Below are 15,498 nucleotides of genomic sequence, written 5' to 3' on the forward strand. Positions count from 1 at the left end.
CCGTTGCCCGAAAATGTCCTACAAACTCCGTACCTACTGCGGTAGATAAACGCGTGCGTCTACTCCATACAAGGTTTTGCTGAGGAACGAAGCCATCATGAGATTGGAGCACAAACGCCCATCTGCCCACGAATATGCAACGGACGTGTACCTGTCTGTTAAGTAGACAATACTTTCTCAACTCATTCGACACTCGAGACTTATTTGTGTGAATGCATGAAGGTACACGAAAGATTCCTTATCCACCATGCGATGCAATGTACGACGGGCGCACCATGTCGCGCCGTCCGTCTTCCGCCTTCTCCCTCGCTTTTCTTTGTCCCCGCCGCTCATCGCTCTTCCCATCTGCCCCGTTCTGCTGCCATAATCCTCGTCATGATCGACACTGGTAAAGCCCACCCGCTCATCTGCAGCAGAACATCCCCGATCTCGTGTTTGGCTGCGAGCGTTGACCCTGACCGAACGCTCTGTCCTCCGCCTCACCTGTACCTCTTGTCCCTGTCTAGCGCCCTTGATAGCTACCTGAGCCTCTGCCATCCTTACCTGTCCGCAATTGGAGCATCTCAGCCATCCGATGTCTGCTGAACCCAGATGTGAGTTTGCACGCTCACTAATCACCCACCAACTCTTTCATTAACCCGTAAGCCTGTCTACCTTGGTATGTTTACCCTGTGTGCCTGGGTCCTGCGGTTTTCCTTGCGCCTCGCGCCATACAGTCACTATGATTGAGCCATATATGTATATGCACCCACGTTGCACAAACTTTGATCGAGGGCCCATATCAGCCGAACGAGCGGTGGCGGGGAATAATTGTTTAAAAAAAAAACCGATGGAAAGTCTGGCCCTGGACGTTTGAGGTTCCCACTCATCGTCGCTGACGTGGCTGCCAACCAACGTGGGAGACCCCTCTCGTTTCGCCCAGGCACTGCCGACTTGATCAGGACCGCTTGAGTGCTTCGGTAGGTATCCATACCCAGTTGGTGTACCTGGGCTAGACAAAAATTGAAAGTTGTAACCATGTTGCTATTCCCTCATGTCACGATGCATTTTGTAGCTGTAGATGTGTTTTCGTGACTTTTTGATTATTGGTGATGTATACACCTTTTACGACAGTATAGCTAAATTCAATGGGCGTGAGATTCTATTCCTGAATCTCTACCGTCCTGCCGCCGTCCCATGCCAGACCTTTTTGATTTCTCAGGTCTCCCAATTGCGCCATCCCCTCGCTAGGGTTTGAATATCAGGTATCAAAGCTAAAAAAAAAAAAAAAAAAAAAAAAAACCAGGGCACAAGTTTTACGTCCCATTCCCAGACGTACCGCCCATTAGACGTGGTTCGCGATTCCAGAACCCATGTACTCTTTAGTGATACATTATGGCATACATGAGGATTGTATCCCTTGGGGTACAAAAAACAGTCGAATTCGTTGTTTCCTCAGCCCAGAAGCGCGGAAACATCCATTCTGGAGTCCTTGTCCGCAGATGAAGGAGATGGCGGCGGCAGGGCTTGCTGAACCGTACTCCTCACAGGCGAGTTGGGTGCTGTGAGGAGGTGGGATGGGAGAGAAGGCAGGCGCATGTGGCCAGCTTCTTTTCTATCAGTTGGAGCATTGATGAGGCTACCAAAGGAAGGCAGCGAGCGAGGGGCCGAGTTCTCGTCCATGCGGAGCGGAGCCAGTTGGACAGATGGCGATGTACCCCGCGAGAGGCATTGGGGGGAAGTGGTGTAGCTTGAGGCAGCATCGGACATGGTGGACGTCTCTCCGTCAAGGCCGTCTGTGCCAGGCGAAGAGGTAGAGTTGGGCGACGGAAGCGGCGACTCGAATTGGTAGTAAGGGTGGCTGTGGGTGTAAAAGGCGGGAGAGACAGGCGACGACATGCCGTGTCTCGTGTGAGGGTAGGAGGCGGCATGAGAATTAATGGTGAGAGTGGGTCGGAAACCAGAGTGACCATATCTGCGGTCGTCGTAGCCGGAGGTGCTGCCTTGGTTGGCCCTGCGACGATCGTGACGCTTTCTGCGGTTCTGGCTTCCATTCCACCAGTTCTTGACGGCATTGTCACTGCGGCCGTGGAGCCGTCTTGCAATCTCTGCCCACCTCTTGCCGATCTCGTTGACGAGAACCTCGATTTGAGCACCCTCCTCGGGAGTGATGGGCTCGTGATTCAAGGTGGGCTTCAGGTTTTGATGGAATCGTTCTCTGCATTGCTTCGGTGTCCTTGTTCCCAGGGCTTGAGCAATGCGCACCCAGTTCAATGGGCCCTGGTCGTTGACAAGTTGCATGAGATAGGCGTCTTCCTGTTGGGACCAAGGCCCTCTCCTTTGAGAAGCGAGAGACATTTTTGGCTGTGGGAAAGTTTGCGAGGTAGTGGCTGAAGTGTTGATTTGTGAGTATCGGTATCAACAGAGCACAAGGGAATCCGACGATAATGTATCAGTGTGCGTGTGTGTGTATGTGTATGGATATGGGAGGAGAAGAAGTACAGTTGTAAAGTGGTAGTTGAAGGCTAATGGCAAGTTGATGCTGGAAGTGAAGAGGCTGAATGAGGTCTTGGATGAGCGTGGGATGTCTGCGTATATATGTTGTTGAGCAGGTGGAAGCAGCGTGGTGGAGAAACCGAGCCAAAAGCAGAAGCGTTCAGGTTGGAAAGGCTGTGCGTTCAGAAGGAGGTGTGTAGGTAGGTAGGCACGAATACTGCGTATGTGACCGACTACAAGAATAAAATTGGAGGGCCTGGGGGACGACGACGAAAGAATAAGAAAGGATAAGGTTTGGGTCGAACCTGGTTAGAGGGTGGGAGAATAAGAACGGGGGTGTCGTAGATGAAAGGAACTTGCCCCAGTCCAGACGAGTAGATCAAAATCAGGATCAGGATCAGAGCAGACGCAGACGCAGAAGCAGAAGAGACGGGTGATGGGTGATGATGGTAAGTGGAGCGACGGTTCGTGAAAATCCCCCGGCACACGCCCCATGTCCCACGCTCACACTCATTGCACGCCCACGCCTACACCCACGCCTACCTTACTTAGCCCACGCCCACCTAGTCCGGATTGGAAGCCAGCCCATGTCCGCGAGAGAAGGTACTTCGTACCATGGGCAAGTGCCAACGTCACCGGCAGCGGCAGCGGCAGCGGTAGCGGCAGCAAGCGGTACTCGGTGGCCCATGGGACAGCTCCGGGAGGCAGAGGTCCAGAATGTAGAAGAGCACGACCAGAAGAAGCTGGGAAAGGGCGAGCCGCCTTCCCTGTCTAAGCTTGGGAGTCAGAGGACGGACTTTTGGGGTGAACCTAACAAAAGGGAGCTACAAAGCTAGAAAAGGCATGCGAGGTTCTCGTGCAAAGTACATCTTCCTCTAAGATCGGGAACTGGAGGTGCGGGGATGGGTGAGGGCATGGGCGTGGGCGTGGGCGTGGGCGTGGGCTGGCAACCGCAAGAGATGTGAGAACGAAGAGAAAGAGAAGGAGAAGAAGGAAAGAGACGGAGAGTGCCAGAGCCAGTGCCAATGCTCAGGTCGACATTAGCTGTATCCGTCGTCGTAGTGTAGTTATCGTTGTCGCTGTCGTCGCCTTTGAGCAATGGAAGAGACAAGTACATTTCTTGCGGTACCTCGAGGTCTGGTACGGAGTATGGAAGCCTTGGTAGGAGAAAGGCCTAGATCCAGGCCCGAGTCGCTCTCTCCAGCCAGTGAGGTGAGTGGGAAGAAAAACTGGTAGCGTGGGAGATCACCTCAAATCGCGGTACGGAACGGGGCCGCTTGTCACTTGCTTCGTACTCATCCAACAGGGTGAGCCATCCGTCCTCGACATACCTTACCTACGCACTCAGTATAGGTAGGATTCGGAGGTACCTCACACCACCACCACCATCACTAGGAAGGTAGGTATCACCAACGAGCCTCAACTGCCCGTTTCCTCCTCTTTCCCTCTTGCCTTTCTTTCTGTTTACTTTCCTCCCCGGCTCGAGATAACTTCAAGTGGTGTCTTCTCGAGCCCAAGCTATCATTCCGCATCACTTCACAATCGTGGTATGAACTTGACCCTATTATTGGTCCAAAGGTCACTCGACACTATCTGTTTACTGCACATGGATGACAGAGTATGACCGCGGGAGGGAACCTATGAACCACGGCCGAAGCTGGTGCCACGACCAGACCCAGGCGACGGGAAAGACTTCTTTCAATTGACAAGCCTGACTTGCGGCTATCTCCTTTCGAAACACACGCCCTTGGCCCTTGTACTGCTTGTCGTACCGCCCTAGTCCCTGTCGACCATCCCTATCCCGGCTCCAGCTTCGCTGCTGGTGATAACCCTTGTTCTTCTTGTGGGATCGGGGCCTGTCCCTGGCTCTCGAAGCGGCCCCGGCTCAAGCCACAGTCCAGAACTAAGCCAACGCCATGGACCCAGCGGGACAGGATGCTCTGTGATCTGATGCCAGGATGATGCTAGGATATGACCAGGCTGTGGCCCGCTATTGGAACCGGCCGCTGCTGAATGGACGGATGAGGCATAGTAAGAACGACGAGGGTTCCCGATCGTGGAGGTCCAACTGTTTCTTACCTATCCAAGAGGTACCCAAAAAACGGCACATGCAGGCGCATTCGGAGCGGGCTAGGCACAGCTGATTCGTCTCCCCGACTCGTTCCTAGCTTCTAGCTCTAGCATTGGTGGCATCTGGTCAACGGATAATCATGGTTGCTCATACCGTAATCTCAGAGGTCCTCATCTGCCCTCACCTGCCCTCACCTGCCCTCACCTTACCTTACACCATCTCGCCTGTGTGTGCTTGGACTAAGACTGACCATTGAGGGGCAATCTGGGCGGGTCCGAGTTGAGAGATTGGTGTCCGACGAACTTTGCCAGGCGCATTCGGATAACCTCAACTGCTCAGGGATCGTCGTCGGCTCGGTGGTCCTGCTTCATTCATCTGACGGAATGTCACGTATGTGTCTGACACTGTTCACTTGCCTTCGTTGGAGAGACGAAGGTCAACGCACCTTGACACTGCTCTTGAGGTGGGCACAGACGACGGAAGCACGAGCGATACGTCCAGGAGGCTGACATCTGTTCATCTTGAACTGATCCTTTGATTCATGATTAGACTTTTCCCTGCAAGCGTGTCCTCTCTTTTTTTCCCCTCAGTCTTAATTTTCTCAAATTGTGGAATCGTCGGACTCGACTTGCTTTCAACTGATGGATTCGATTGACTTGGTTGTCGAGCTGCATATCTCACAATGATCCAGCTCAACAAGCCGACCGAGTGCGAGTCGCACGATGCACAGACTCTGCATGTACGGTTGGTCAAGGTTGCGGCGGCGCGCACTGGTGCAGAATCTGTGAGCTTTCTGGAGTTGCAATGTCTGTACCCAGCTTGCTTGCGTTGCGCGATGCGGATGCGAGTCGACACGGTACTCTGCGCAGTATGAAGCATACCTGTCCCACGCCGACGCCGCAGACGTTCTTCGGCGAACCCTGCTCGGTACCCCTATGGACTTTTGCCGCTCCCGTTCACGTTCCTGACCCAGTCCGCCTTCGGTCTTACCAAGGAACGATAGACGGATGGACTGGCCGAGATGAGATCGGAGTGTATCAGGCCCGGCCTCGCTGGAAACGGCTGCATTACGCTGCCCACACAAGATCGTACTCATGAGTGTAAATTTTGACGGAAACAACAGCCATGCCATTAATACACTCATCGTCTGCCCATTCATCGTCTCGGGAGGCCCGTCTTGCCTGTGTTCAGCTGGCCGGGATGGGTAATCTGTGGAATGCGACCAGTTGGTGGGCGGACCGGCGATCAGGCCGGGTATGGTGTAAGAGGTGGCAACGATGAGGGGCCAACCCTATTGGTGGGGGATGCGTGAGCCTAAGGACAAGAGGTATGGTAGGACACACCCGATATTCACGTCGTCAATCTGTCTCTCGGTCTGCATCATGGCCGTTGACTGGCGTGCCGTACGCTGGCCAGTGTGCGTTTGAATGCATCAACAACTTTCTAGAATCAAGCGTAAGCAGATTTGCAATTCAGGGAGGCCAAAGGACGGGTCTGACCGTGATGAGGAACGTCGGTGGAGGGATGGAATGGATACCTCGGGACGAAAGACCGGTTTTGGTGGGGCTGGGTGGTTGATCGAAACAATCCGATCTCTAATAGCTCTCTGGTGCCCTGTAAGGGTTACTGCCATGCTCTGCCCATCAAGCGTCAACTTTGGCATCTATTTACCTACTTGAAGTCTGTGGACAGGCACCGTAGCGAAAACAATACCGCAAATGCAGTATCAGAAGAACAAGATAGAAAAATCGGGGGCCGGTGCCGCTGTATGCCCCGAAGATGGGCCCCAAAAAGAGGCGAAAGCGGGCCAGGTACTGTTGCAAAGGTTGACGTCCAGGTGGGTTATCGGCGTCGTATACCCGTAGGTAGGTATCCGTACGTAAAGTAAACTACGGGTACGAAAAGTCGTGGTTGAGTTCCATGTCTGGGCCAGTCGTGCGTGGATGGAGAGGAGTGACGGGAGTGCATGAATCAGACGTCGGGGCGGGTTTTGGTCTGTCGCGGGCTGGCAGGTCTCATCCGGCACCTTATTGGCCTGGTAGTTTTTGTCAGGAGCGCGAATAGGGATGGCGTGCCGCTACAATGGGCATGGCGCCGTTGCACAATTGCAAATGATTCTTTGCTCTTCTCGGACGACACCACAGGGGAGCCTTTCCGGGTGGTAGAGCACGAGTTATTGATAGGGGTGAGGGTGAGGGTGTGCGTATGTGAGTGTGTGTAAGAGACACAGAGAGACATAGAGACAGAAACAGAGATACCTAGGTTGAGGGAACGGTCCGACCAAAGGGACACCAAAGCGTTCGGCCAGACGTCAACGTCAATGTCAAACGTCAACGTCAACATCAACCGGCCAGGCACTTCAGGGTCGCCAAGTGAGCCAAGCTTCACGGTTTGTGCTACGAAGCTACGAGGTAGGTACTTGTCAAGGAGAGCGGATAGGGCAGGTATCGGTCTCTAGCTCTGAGACTCTTTGAATTACGTCTTGGTCTCCCGTCCGTCCCTAGGCCTGCGTGCCTGGCCTGTCCTGACCTCTGATGCCGCGGCTTAGGTAAGTAAGCTCATAATGATGTGTAAATGTTCGATACGTATCCGTGTCCGCACAGGAATTGTGCACCTACCTTAAGGTACATTACGTTTCGACTCGTACCGACCTTAGGGTATCAGGAGATAGGTACTTTACCTACCTTCCCATAGGTTGTGAAATGTACGTTGCGACTCACTTTGTGCCCGCCTCGAGAGTCGAGAGTCGAGAGTCGGGAGTCAAGACCCAGGACCCCAGAACCCTTCCTTCCCCCGCATCCGCCAGTGTTCAACTTGTCCCGAGTCGAGATGGGCACGTACCCCTGTTTCGAACACTGCGCTACATATCTCTTCAAAACGGGCGTATCCGTACGGATTCAGCGCTAGTAGTGCGCCGGACTGGATTTGCCTTGTTTGCCTATCGCGCCGGAAAGAGCATCGTCGAATATTGTGTCCATCAGAGTCCCTCGGAGCATCGAGATGGCACTTAGTGTGCACGGCAATTGCAACGCTGTTTTCAGGCGGCGGTCACGGATGCATCATCGCGTCGTCTTGTCGGAGATTGACCTCATGGCCCAGCTGCGTATCGCTGTTCCCAGAGCAGAGCCACAGCACAGCAGTCGATGAATCGTCTCCATGATCAGACACGGTGGCACGGCAGGATTTGATATACGGATCATGGGATCTCGACCATCTCCAGTCTCTGCTTCTGCAGCAGGCTTTGCACCTCTGTGTCATGACTACTACTTGTGGTCAACAAAGGCACGGGACACGATCTACTGGACAGCCAGACCAACGCAAACCGGCACTCAAAGACGGCCCAGAACTGCAAAGTGGTGGTGGCAGTAACCTGAGGTAGGTAAACGTCTTGGGGCAAGACGGTTACTAAGCTAAAGTATCCCTATCCGCAGGTCGCACCTAGACCGTGGAGTAGGTAGGTAATGCCTTAGCTTAGGAACTCCCATCAGAAAGACGCTGAGAGAACCAAGGTTGAAAGTGGAAAGGACAGTTTCTGACCCCACCCGCATTGCCCATGGACCGATGTTGCCTGCATCATGAAGTACCTTGTGTACTAGACTCCAGACGGCGAAGGCGATGACTACGCACAGTTCATTGCTCTGTCTCCGGGAATAGTAGCTTCAATGCCCCGGCTTCAGCGCGACAGGACCCCGCTCACTCTCAGCCACGCTTGCTACGGCAGATATCCAGCCCTTATTCAAAGTGAATGGGCCGCGAGGGCTCGACCAGGTCAATAGAACGAACAAGAGACGAGATATACGGGAGATCCTCACAACGTGTGCTAGCCATCGACCGTAGCACATAAGCTTCGAACCAAACACCAGACCCTTGTCCTTTAAGCCAAGCTTTGCCTAGGCAAGGGGACCAGCGGCTGTCAGGGGCGGAGCGTATTGTCCGCGTCACTGGTCAGAGTGTGAACGGACTATTAGGCACAGGCAACCAGTCAGTCACCTTTGACTTGGTTCTGAAATGGGTAGGATGGCTGTATCTGTCATTTTGCGCCCATGTGTTGCTGTTGGCTTCATTCCAGAGAACAAGGCTGAGGCTCAGGCCATCGGTCGTGCTTCATCCACATGCGAGGTATAACGCCAAGGTATGTAGCAACGGTGATGTTCCGTTGATGATGGGATGAGCCATGTCAAATCATGACAAGCTTCCGGAGGGGTCGAGACGAGAGGTAAACCGTAAAAGAGGGAAGAAATGGACGCGTCTGCCGTCTAAGTACCTTATTATCAAAAAAAGTTAATTATTTTTAAGTTATAAGTATAAGAATATAGTTTTAATAAAATAGTATAATACTTATTTAATACTTAAATTAAGGTATTTTTTAAGCTTATTATAAAAAAAGATAACTATATTACTAACTACTTATTATTAAAGTTTATAAATAATATTATAGCTTTAACTATAATAGCTTTATTTATAATAAATAAAAAGTCTAATTATAAATCCCTTAAAAGCTTTTATTTAAGAGCTATAAAAGTTTTTAAATTAAGTTAAAATACTTATTAAAATATTAATAACTAAACTAATTTTATAATAATAGCCTTGATAAAAAACCAAAGGACAAATTAAAAAATAATATTAAAATCCTTATTAACGTTAAGTATAATTTATAAATCTAGCACGTATAGCTTTAACGAGGTAATGCGGGATATTCTTATAAAGAATATAAAAAGTGAATATTCATATAGAAGCAAGAATATATGAATATAGGGGATATAAGCGTATATAAAAGAGGTTTTTATAGTAAAGAGAGTAATATAGTTGAATTACTATATGAGAAGTTGCTTACTTAACGAAAGGTCTAGGTAGGTAAATATACGCCTATATATAGGCATAAAAACCTCCTACTAGAATATTCCATTGCTTATTAATTATGATATAATTAATAAGCGTATACGTAAGTGAATGCGTAATCGTAGTACGTAATTCCGCCTCGAGTAAATTCCAGATTATTCAGTTACCTTCCAGTACTTTCCATTGCTCACGTAAGCTTATATAAGCAGTATTGCTTACATAATCAATACCTATAATAATCTACAGAAATCGTAGATTAATATGGTATATAGTTTGCTTACGTAATATTGATAATAAGGCGAATAATAAGGTAAACAAAGTTACCTTCGTAACAATAAAACGTAGTAATATAATTATAAAATATTATTAATATATTTTATATTAAAAAGGGTATTATTAATACTAATAAAATAAATAGGGTTATATTAATATAATACCTTAGTTTCTTTTTATAGTTTAAAGATTATTATTTTAAATAATATTAAAAGTTTATTAAAAAGCTTTTTTAAATATTTTAATATTTTAATATATTTATTACTATTTTTATAATAATAAAACTCTTAGTACTTATATATAAGTATAGGTTACTTATTTTTAAATAATAATATTAGCTTATTAATAAGTTATTAAAACTATAATTCTAGCGATTTTTTAATAAGGGAGAGGGTAAAATAGAGAAAAGGATAGGTAAGAAAAGGGTTAAGGTTAAATAGTGCGGAATTCGAGGGTAGGGTAGCGTCTATATGTACTGCGGCAATCCTCTAGTAATGCAAAACGATGGAGTTAAACAGTGACGCGTCTGCCGTCTGTTTGGCTCCTTAGCCCTGACCTGAGGTCCAGGTCGTGAAACCTGGAATCAGACAGGGATGTTCATTGCCAGCAGAAACGGGTGGAGAGGTACATCTGGCCTTAGGCACGACGGCCGATTACACAGATGACAGTGCCTCACCGATGGACGGTGCTGGGGCGCGCATTCGCATTCGCCGCAAGCTTCCAATAGCCGCCCTGGCGCTTCTACCACAAAACGTCACGGACTCACAACGCCCACATGATGGTTTGGATGGAGCGAAAAGCAGCACAAGCAAATGCATACCTGCCCATACAAGAATGCACACGCCCGTTTTCCACGGCAAGATACGCTGAGCTTGAGGTATCAGCAAACCCTAAAGCTCTGCTGCGTTTCCGGGGTCCAGGGAGCGATAGGGCCGAAGAGTTACGGACGATGCGGAGATGGGATGCTCATTGCTGGCAGCCCAGGCTGTGCCCCAAGCTGCCGAGGCTCAAGAGGAAATCGAATGCAAACACAAGAAGCAAGAAAAGCAACGAGAGACGAAGAAAAGGAAATGAATAATGCAAATAGGATTTGAAATCGAGGTACATATGCAAGGCGCAACTGCAATTGCAGACACGGACATTACCCGGCATAAGGTACGGCGCTGCAGAGTCTACCGGTACCTGTATGGCCGTTCATGCTCCGTTGCGTAAGGTAAGGTAAGGTAAGGTAAGGTAAGGCAAGGTTAGGTAGCTTGTTGTCTTATTTGCGCAACGTCTGATAGCGCAAAGCAGTGGGATAGGTATCCAGCAAGCCAAAGTGGGAGAAGGTAGCCAAGAAAGCCAAGGACTGCATGTTTCTCCTACACCGCGCCCTGCCTCGTTCTGAATTCTCGTTTTCAGTATACAAGGTGTGTTCGTACGGACTGTGGGATCATCTGCAAGGCAAAGTCAGAACAGAACGGGGTAAGGGTTAGCCTGTGAGGCACGTGAGAGTGCCAGGGAGGGGACGAGTGAGTGTCTTGCAGCCGTGATCGTTGCGTTTTCCTATTCTGTCCATACTTGGCGAGAGTAGCATCTTGTCTTGTTGACGAAATCAAACCGGGGTAATTACGGAGTAAGGTATACTGCGTACGGAGTACTGCGCAGAGTGCTAGAGCCCAACCTCCAAGCTGCACTCTGCCTGTATGGATACTCGTATGGCAGTGCATGCAGGAGGTATCCGTACGCATGTTCATGGGCCCAATCTGGACCAAAAGTAAGGCAGCAACGAGTGGGATTGAAAGGAGCAGCTTTCTTTTTCCATCGCCGACCGACATCTGAGAATCTTTGGCGTCGTTTCGGCATGGTGGATGCTAAGTAAAAATACACACGTCAGTGCTGAGGTGACGGTTGTCAACAAGCCTGGTGATGTTGGGTGGGTAAGTAGAAAGTCACGAAGGCAGTGGAGGATGAGTTTGCTACCTAGGTAGGTAAGGCAAGGTAGTGTAAGGTGGGCGAGTACGTATCCCCCGACCCCATCCAGCTGCAAGAACCACCTGCCGAATGTGGCCGGCAATGCGAGATCTGGAGAGACCCAAGGGTCTGATTGGCTACCCAGGCGACAAGTAGGCATATGGTCAGGTACCCTGCCTTGGGAACGTGCGCCAACATCAACGGCACGCCGCAACAGCCAAGGTGAGATACTTGGTACCTAAGCAACCGGGGGATTCCTTGCCTTTCTTTGCCTTCCATTCTCTCCACAGGCGGAGCAGGGATTAGATACAGAGCAAGACGGCTGGCCTTCGCAACGAAAGGAGGTCGGCACCGGGGTCTGCAGCCCTGGGTCCTGGGCTGGGTCCGTCCTATTTCCTCCTCTGCCGGGTTTATCACAGGTGCCTTGCAGAAGAACACTGCCAAATTCAAGACCTACCTACCTACCTATCTATCCTTGATCTTGCGGCTCTCCGCTCAGGCCAGGATACGGTAGAGCGGGTGCGGACGCGGATGCGGAAACGGAGGCAGATGATACTAGTACTCTCTGTACATGGTCTGCAGAATCTCATTTCTCCATTCTACCTTAGTTGGGTGACTGTCCGTAGAGTCTACGGAACAGGGACGATGCTTCGGGCACTCCCAAAGTAACCAAGGTATTGACGAGTACCTGGCAGAGTTTGGGCGTCAGTAAGCACCGGAACTCTCCGTCACTTCATTTCGTCCCCTCTTACTCGGTCCGGGTACAAATGCGAACTCGCCGTGTCGGGCTCAAGGTGCCAACACCAGAAGTTGGTGAAGAAAAGACACTGTTTCTGAGTTGCCGATGCAAAAGTAAGTACCTCGCTCCGTACTGCGTACATAGTAGAGTAGTGCAGCAACGGTCATTCCTTCCTCATAGCACCTCTGATCTTATTGACCAGGGGTTGGCGTGTGGGTGGCAGGTGCCATGGTGCCTCGAGCGTTTTGGTTGGCGTCCAAGGAAAGAAAGACAAGAAGGTCCTTGTGCGGATCGCCGGGAGGCTTACACACCTTCCTTCCTGTTGGGACCAACCAAAAGTCAGAGCCATCCTGCTGGGACCGCCCGGAAAGAACCAACGGCGGCTTCTTCCCCCACCAATTCAGGCGCCCAGGGCATATTAGGTAAGGTGCCCTCATTGCCTTCCTGAGCATACCTAGATACCTTACCTAGGTAGGTACGTAAGGTACAAATATACGTACAGTTCGGAGTGCCTACCTTACCTCACCTTATCTTACCTAACGTAAGGCAGGTATAACCACTGGCACCAGGCATACCTTATCTCGTGAACTCTCTCGGCTTATCCAAAGTAGTGAGGTAACCTGGGGCAGGGGCCATACGGTAATGTACGCATATCTGCCTAGTGAGGTAATACAGCATCTGCAGGACAGCGCCGTCCGGAGCGTTGAACCAGAATTTGGGGACTGCACCACCATAAACGTATCGCGTCACAAACAACGAGTAATGAGGCACTCTACAGTGCTTATCCAGCTTTTCTGATACCACTTCACTCGTCACCCGTTCCCTTCGCCATCTTCCCGATCAAGGGCTAAGGATGAGGAAGTAACATCACGTCTATACATGGTAATCGAGCCTGCCATTATTTCGCCCAAGTATGGATCGTCGGTTCCACCCGTGCCACCTCTGGACGCCTCACTGCCCGAGCATGCAGCTTCCTCGATAGTGTCACGTGCCCAAGGGCGGTGGTACCAGATATAGAGGAGCAGGGGTGCCGACGAGATACGAAATCCCATTCCGTCAATGTTTCTTTCCTGGCGCGGCAATATGCCATCCGGAGATAGCGTCACTCGCCCATTCACCACCTTACCCTCATCGTCGATGCTGTGGGGTCAAGATGCCCACACTAGGTTATGTCTCTACCTTTACTTTTTTACTTTTCATTGTCCTCGTCAACGACTTTACTAGGCCCGGCCGGGACCAAATATCCAAGCCCAGCCTGGACCCGAGGATCACTGCTTGCTGCCGATGAGAAAGATCCCAAAGACGACAGCCCGTCACCCTACGGACGTACTTCACGACGCGTCTGGTTACGGCTCCTCCCATCTTGTCGGGCCACTACTAGACTGCTAGGAAAGCTGCCGCATGCGGACACAACATCTCCAAGCCTTCGAAACGCTGCCATGGTCCCCCTTCTGGTCTGCGCCCGTTGTTGGTAACTGCCAGGCGTACTGTAAACAGTCATCCACATCATTGAGACCTCGACGCATGCGGAAGCACTGGGGACACCCCGACGAATATCAACACTTGGGACTTCGCCCGGCGCGGTCTAGCCGGCCCCCAGCAACGGCCTACAAAGGATTCTCCAGACCACGAGGCACCGAGCTCCTCCTCTGCCACAACGCCTAGTCCTACCGCAAGGCGGCTGTAGGGTAGCCAGACCCCAGTCCAAATCATTCAAGCCCCAGTTCAATCCTAACCAAAGGATTGGGACCACGGCTGGCATGGGTCTTGGGGCCGCGGGATGGTCCATGATTCACATAGCATGCAGCTATTCGCATTCTTTGCACGGTCTCTACGAAGACGGATATTGACGCGAATACACGCCATCGCCAGAGAGAGCCCACTTTAGGCACCTTGGGTGAGACGTGCATGAATGGCGTCTCGTACTTGAGTACTCTTTGTGTCTTCCTTCTGAACCAGGGCCGGTGTGAACGAGACCAACTGACGAGGGAACCCGATCACAGATGACAGAGAAGAAGAAGCAAATACAAGCGTCAAATCGTAAATCGCGGCAGACGAAAAGAAATGGAAACCATTACAAGGTAGTGCTTGACAAACGAGCGATACATAGCTTGTTTGTCCGCATTTATGGGTGCACCCCTATGGCATTGCGACGGACCTATGGCTACCTCACCGCACTCGCGGTTACGTCCGTCGACAGGCCTGGTCTCCGCAACGGGATGCTAGGGGGTGGCATGGCTTGCGTGCGTAACTATGAATCCAGAACCACACTGGCGACAAACAGCACACCCCCATTCCACGAGAAATTGTCATACCATGGTACCCGACGGTGTGACCCCGCTACTGGGTCGCCGCTAACTCTGGTACAGGTAGTGAAGTTGCTTGCCGGCATGCTTGGGCTGGACGCCGTGGCTGTCTGCCCAACTCCTCGTTCCCATTCCTCTGGGACCTAGGTCTGTTTAGTTCGAGGGGTGTTCAACGGCGAAGGGATGATGGAGCCGTCATCCACCACCTCCTCCATTCATATCAATATTGTCGGATACTATCAACTTTGCTTGGATATAATCCCTGGCTTCTGGCTCCTGCGATTATCCAGCCGCATCGTATCTGTCGCATATTGGCAAATTGACGGATCGAATACCGTTCTTCTGTCGAATGACTGACACTGCTGCGTGAGGAGGGGTTAGATGATGAGAAACTATTGCACTTGCGAGGTTGATAGCCCGATCATGCAGGATACGTGTCGGCGAGATTTACAACAGAACGAGCCCTTGGGATATCGGATGTCTGAGTTACCTAGCATGGGATGGCAGCTTTCACGCCCATGGCCACGGCAAAACGAAGCATCGGGACGGATTAGCCAGATCGCTTCAACTGCCGACTGGCTCGCTGCATTGGAAGGATGAACAACTCTGCCCCCGCCGATGCTGGAGGGTGCTCCGGGACAATTGTGCCCAAAGTGGTATCTCGTCCGACGCCATAATCGGCGGCGCTGGACCCGGCCGGAGCCAGCAGCATATTCTTTGACAAGCCCTATGCCGTAGGCGCTGATTGTGGCTTGCGTACCTCGTCCGTGTTAGCTGCGCCCGAGGGCTTGGGACACCGGCGACTAGGTGTCCTGGGGCGGTGGCAGCCGCTGCACCAAGGA

The 15,498-nt window shown here is 51.0% G+C and overlaps 7 protein-coding genes across 7 annotated transcripts; 3 read left to right on the plus strand and 4 right to left on the minus strand.

Annotated features, from left to right (window-relative positions):
- Nucleotides 1-97: 97 nt before the first annotated feature.
- On the plus strand, nt 98-585 carry CLUP02_10105 (uncharacterized protein; the record flags this gene model as incomplete). The annotated part of the gene is made up of 2 exons (XM_049289081.1): nt 98-153; nt 234-585. 2 exons carry the CDS (start codon nt 98-100, stop codon nt 583-585), a joined length of 408 nt encoding a protein of 135 aa, XP_049146225.1.
- A 48-nt stretch (nt 586-633) lies between these two features.
- On the minus strand, nt 634-1,219 carry CLUP02_10106 (uncharacterized protein; the record flags this gene model as incomplete). The annotated part of the gene is made up of 2 exons (XM_049289082.1): nt 634-1,023; nt 1,160-1,219. The coding sequence occupies 2 exons, from the start codon at nt 1,217-1,219 to the stop codon at nt 634-636; spliced, it is 450 nt and encodes a 149-aa protein (XP_049146226.1).
- A 215-nt stretch (nt 1,220-1,434) lies between these two features.
- On the minus strand, nt 1,435-2,337 carry CLUP02_10107 (myb-like DNA-binding domain-containing protein; the record flags this gene model as incomplete). The annotated part of the gene is made up of 1 exon (XM_049289083.1): nt 1,435-2,337. The coding sequence occupies one exon, from the start codon at nt 2,335-2,337 to the stop codon at nt 1,435-1,437; it is 903 nt and encodes a 300-aa protein (XP_049146227.1).
- A 682-nt stretch (nt 2,338-3,019) lies between these two features.
- CLUP02_10108 (uncharacterized protein) lies at nt 3,020-3,592 on the minus strand (the record flags this gene model as incomplete). Its single annotated transcript, XM_049289084.1, has 2 exons — nt 3,020-3,246; nt 3,343-3,592. The coding sequence occupies 2 exons, from the start codon at nt 3,590-3,592 to the stop codon at nt 3,020-3,022; spliced, it is 477 nt and encodes a 158-aa protein (XP_049146228.1).
- Nucleotides 3,593-5,228: 1,636 nt separating this feature from the next.
- On the plus strand, nt 5,229-5,514 carry CLUP02_10109 (uncharacterized protein; the record flags this gene model as incomplete). The annotated part of the gene is made up of 2 exons (XM_049289085.1): nt 5,229-5,330; nt 5,416-5,514. The coding sequence occupies 2 exons, from the start codon at nt 5,229-5,231 to the stop codon at nt 5,512-5,514; spliced, it is 201 nt and encodes a 66-aa protein (XP_049146229.1).
- A 5,405-nt stretch (nt 5,515-10,919) lies between these two features.
- Nucleotides 10,920-13,712, minus strand: CLUP02_10110 (uncharacterized protein; the record flags this gene model as incomplete). The annotated part of the gene is made up of 12 exons (XM_049289086.1): nt 10,920-11,082; nt 11,146-11,239; nt 11,322-11,475; nt 11,530-11,560; nt 11,661-12,034; nt 12,121-12,176; nt 12,245-12,299; nt 12,364-12,482; nt 12,550-12,782; nt 12,940-13,173; nt 13,230-13,490; nt 13,588-13,712. The coding sequence occupies 12 exons, from the start codon at nt 13,710-13,712 to the stop codon at nt 10,920-10,922; spliced, it is 1,899 nt and encodes a 632-aa protein (XP_049146230.1).
- A 39-nt stretch (nt 13,713-13,751) lies between these two features.
- CLUP02_10111 (uncharacterized protein) lies at nt 13,752-15,377 on the plus strand (the record flags this gene model as incomplete). The annotated part of the gene is made up of 8 exons (XM_049289087.1): nt 13,752-13,839; nt 13,865-14,033; nt 14,069-14,114; nt 14,151-14,280; nt 14,361-14,669; nt 14,720-14,884; nt 14,947-15,022; nt 15,086-15,377. The coding sequence occupies 8 exons, from the start codon at nt 13,752-13,754 to the stop codon at nt 15,375-15,377; spliced, it is 1,275 nt and encodes a 424-aa protein (XP_049146231.1).
- Nucleotides 15,378-15,498: the final 121 nt, after the last annotated feature.

Source organism: Colletotrichum lupini, chromosome 5, assembly GCF_023278565.1.
Source record: "Colletotrichum lupini chromosome 5, complete sequence".
In the NCBI taxonomy this organism is placed as follows: domain Eukaryota; kingdom Fungi; phylum Ascomycota; class Sordariomycetes; order Glomerellales; family Glomerellaceae; genus Colletotrichum; species Colletotrichum lupini.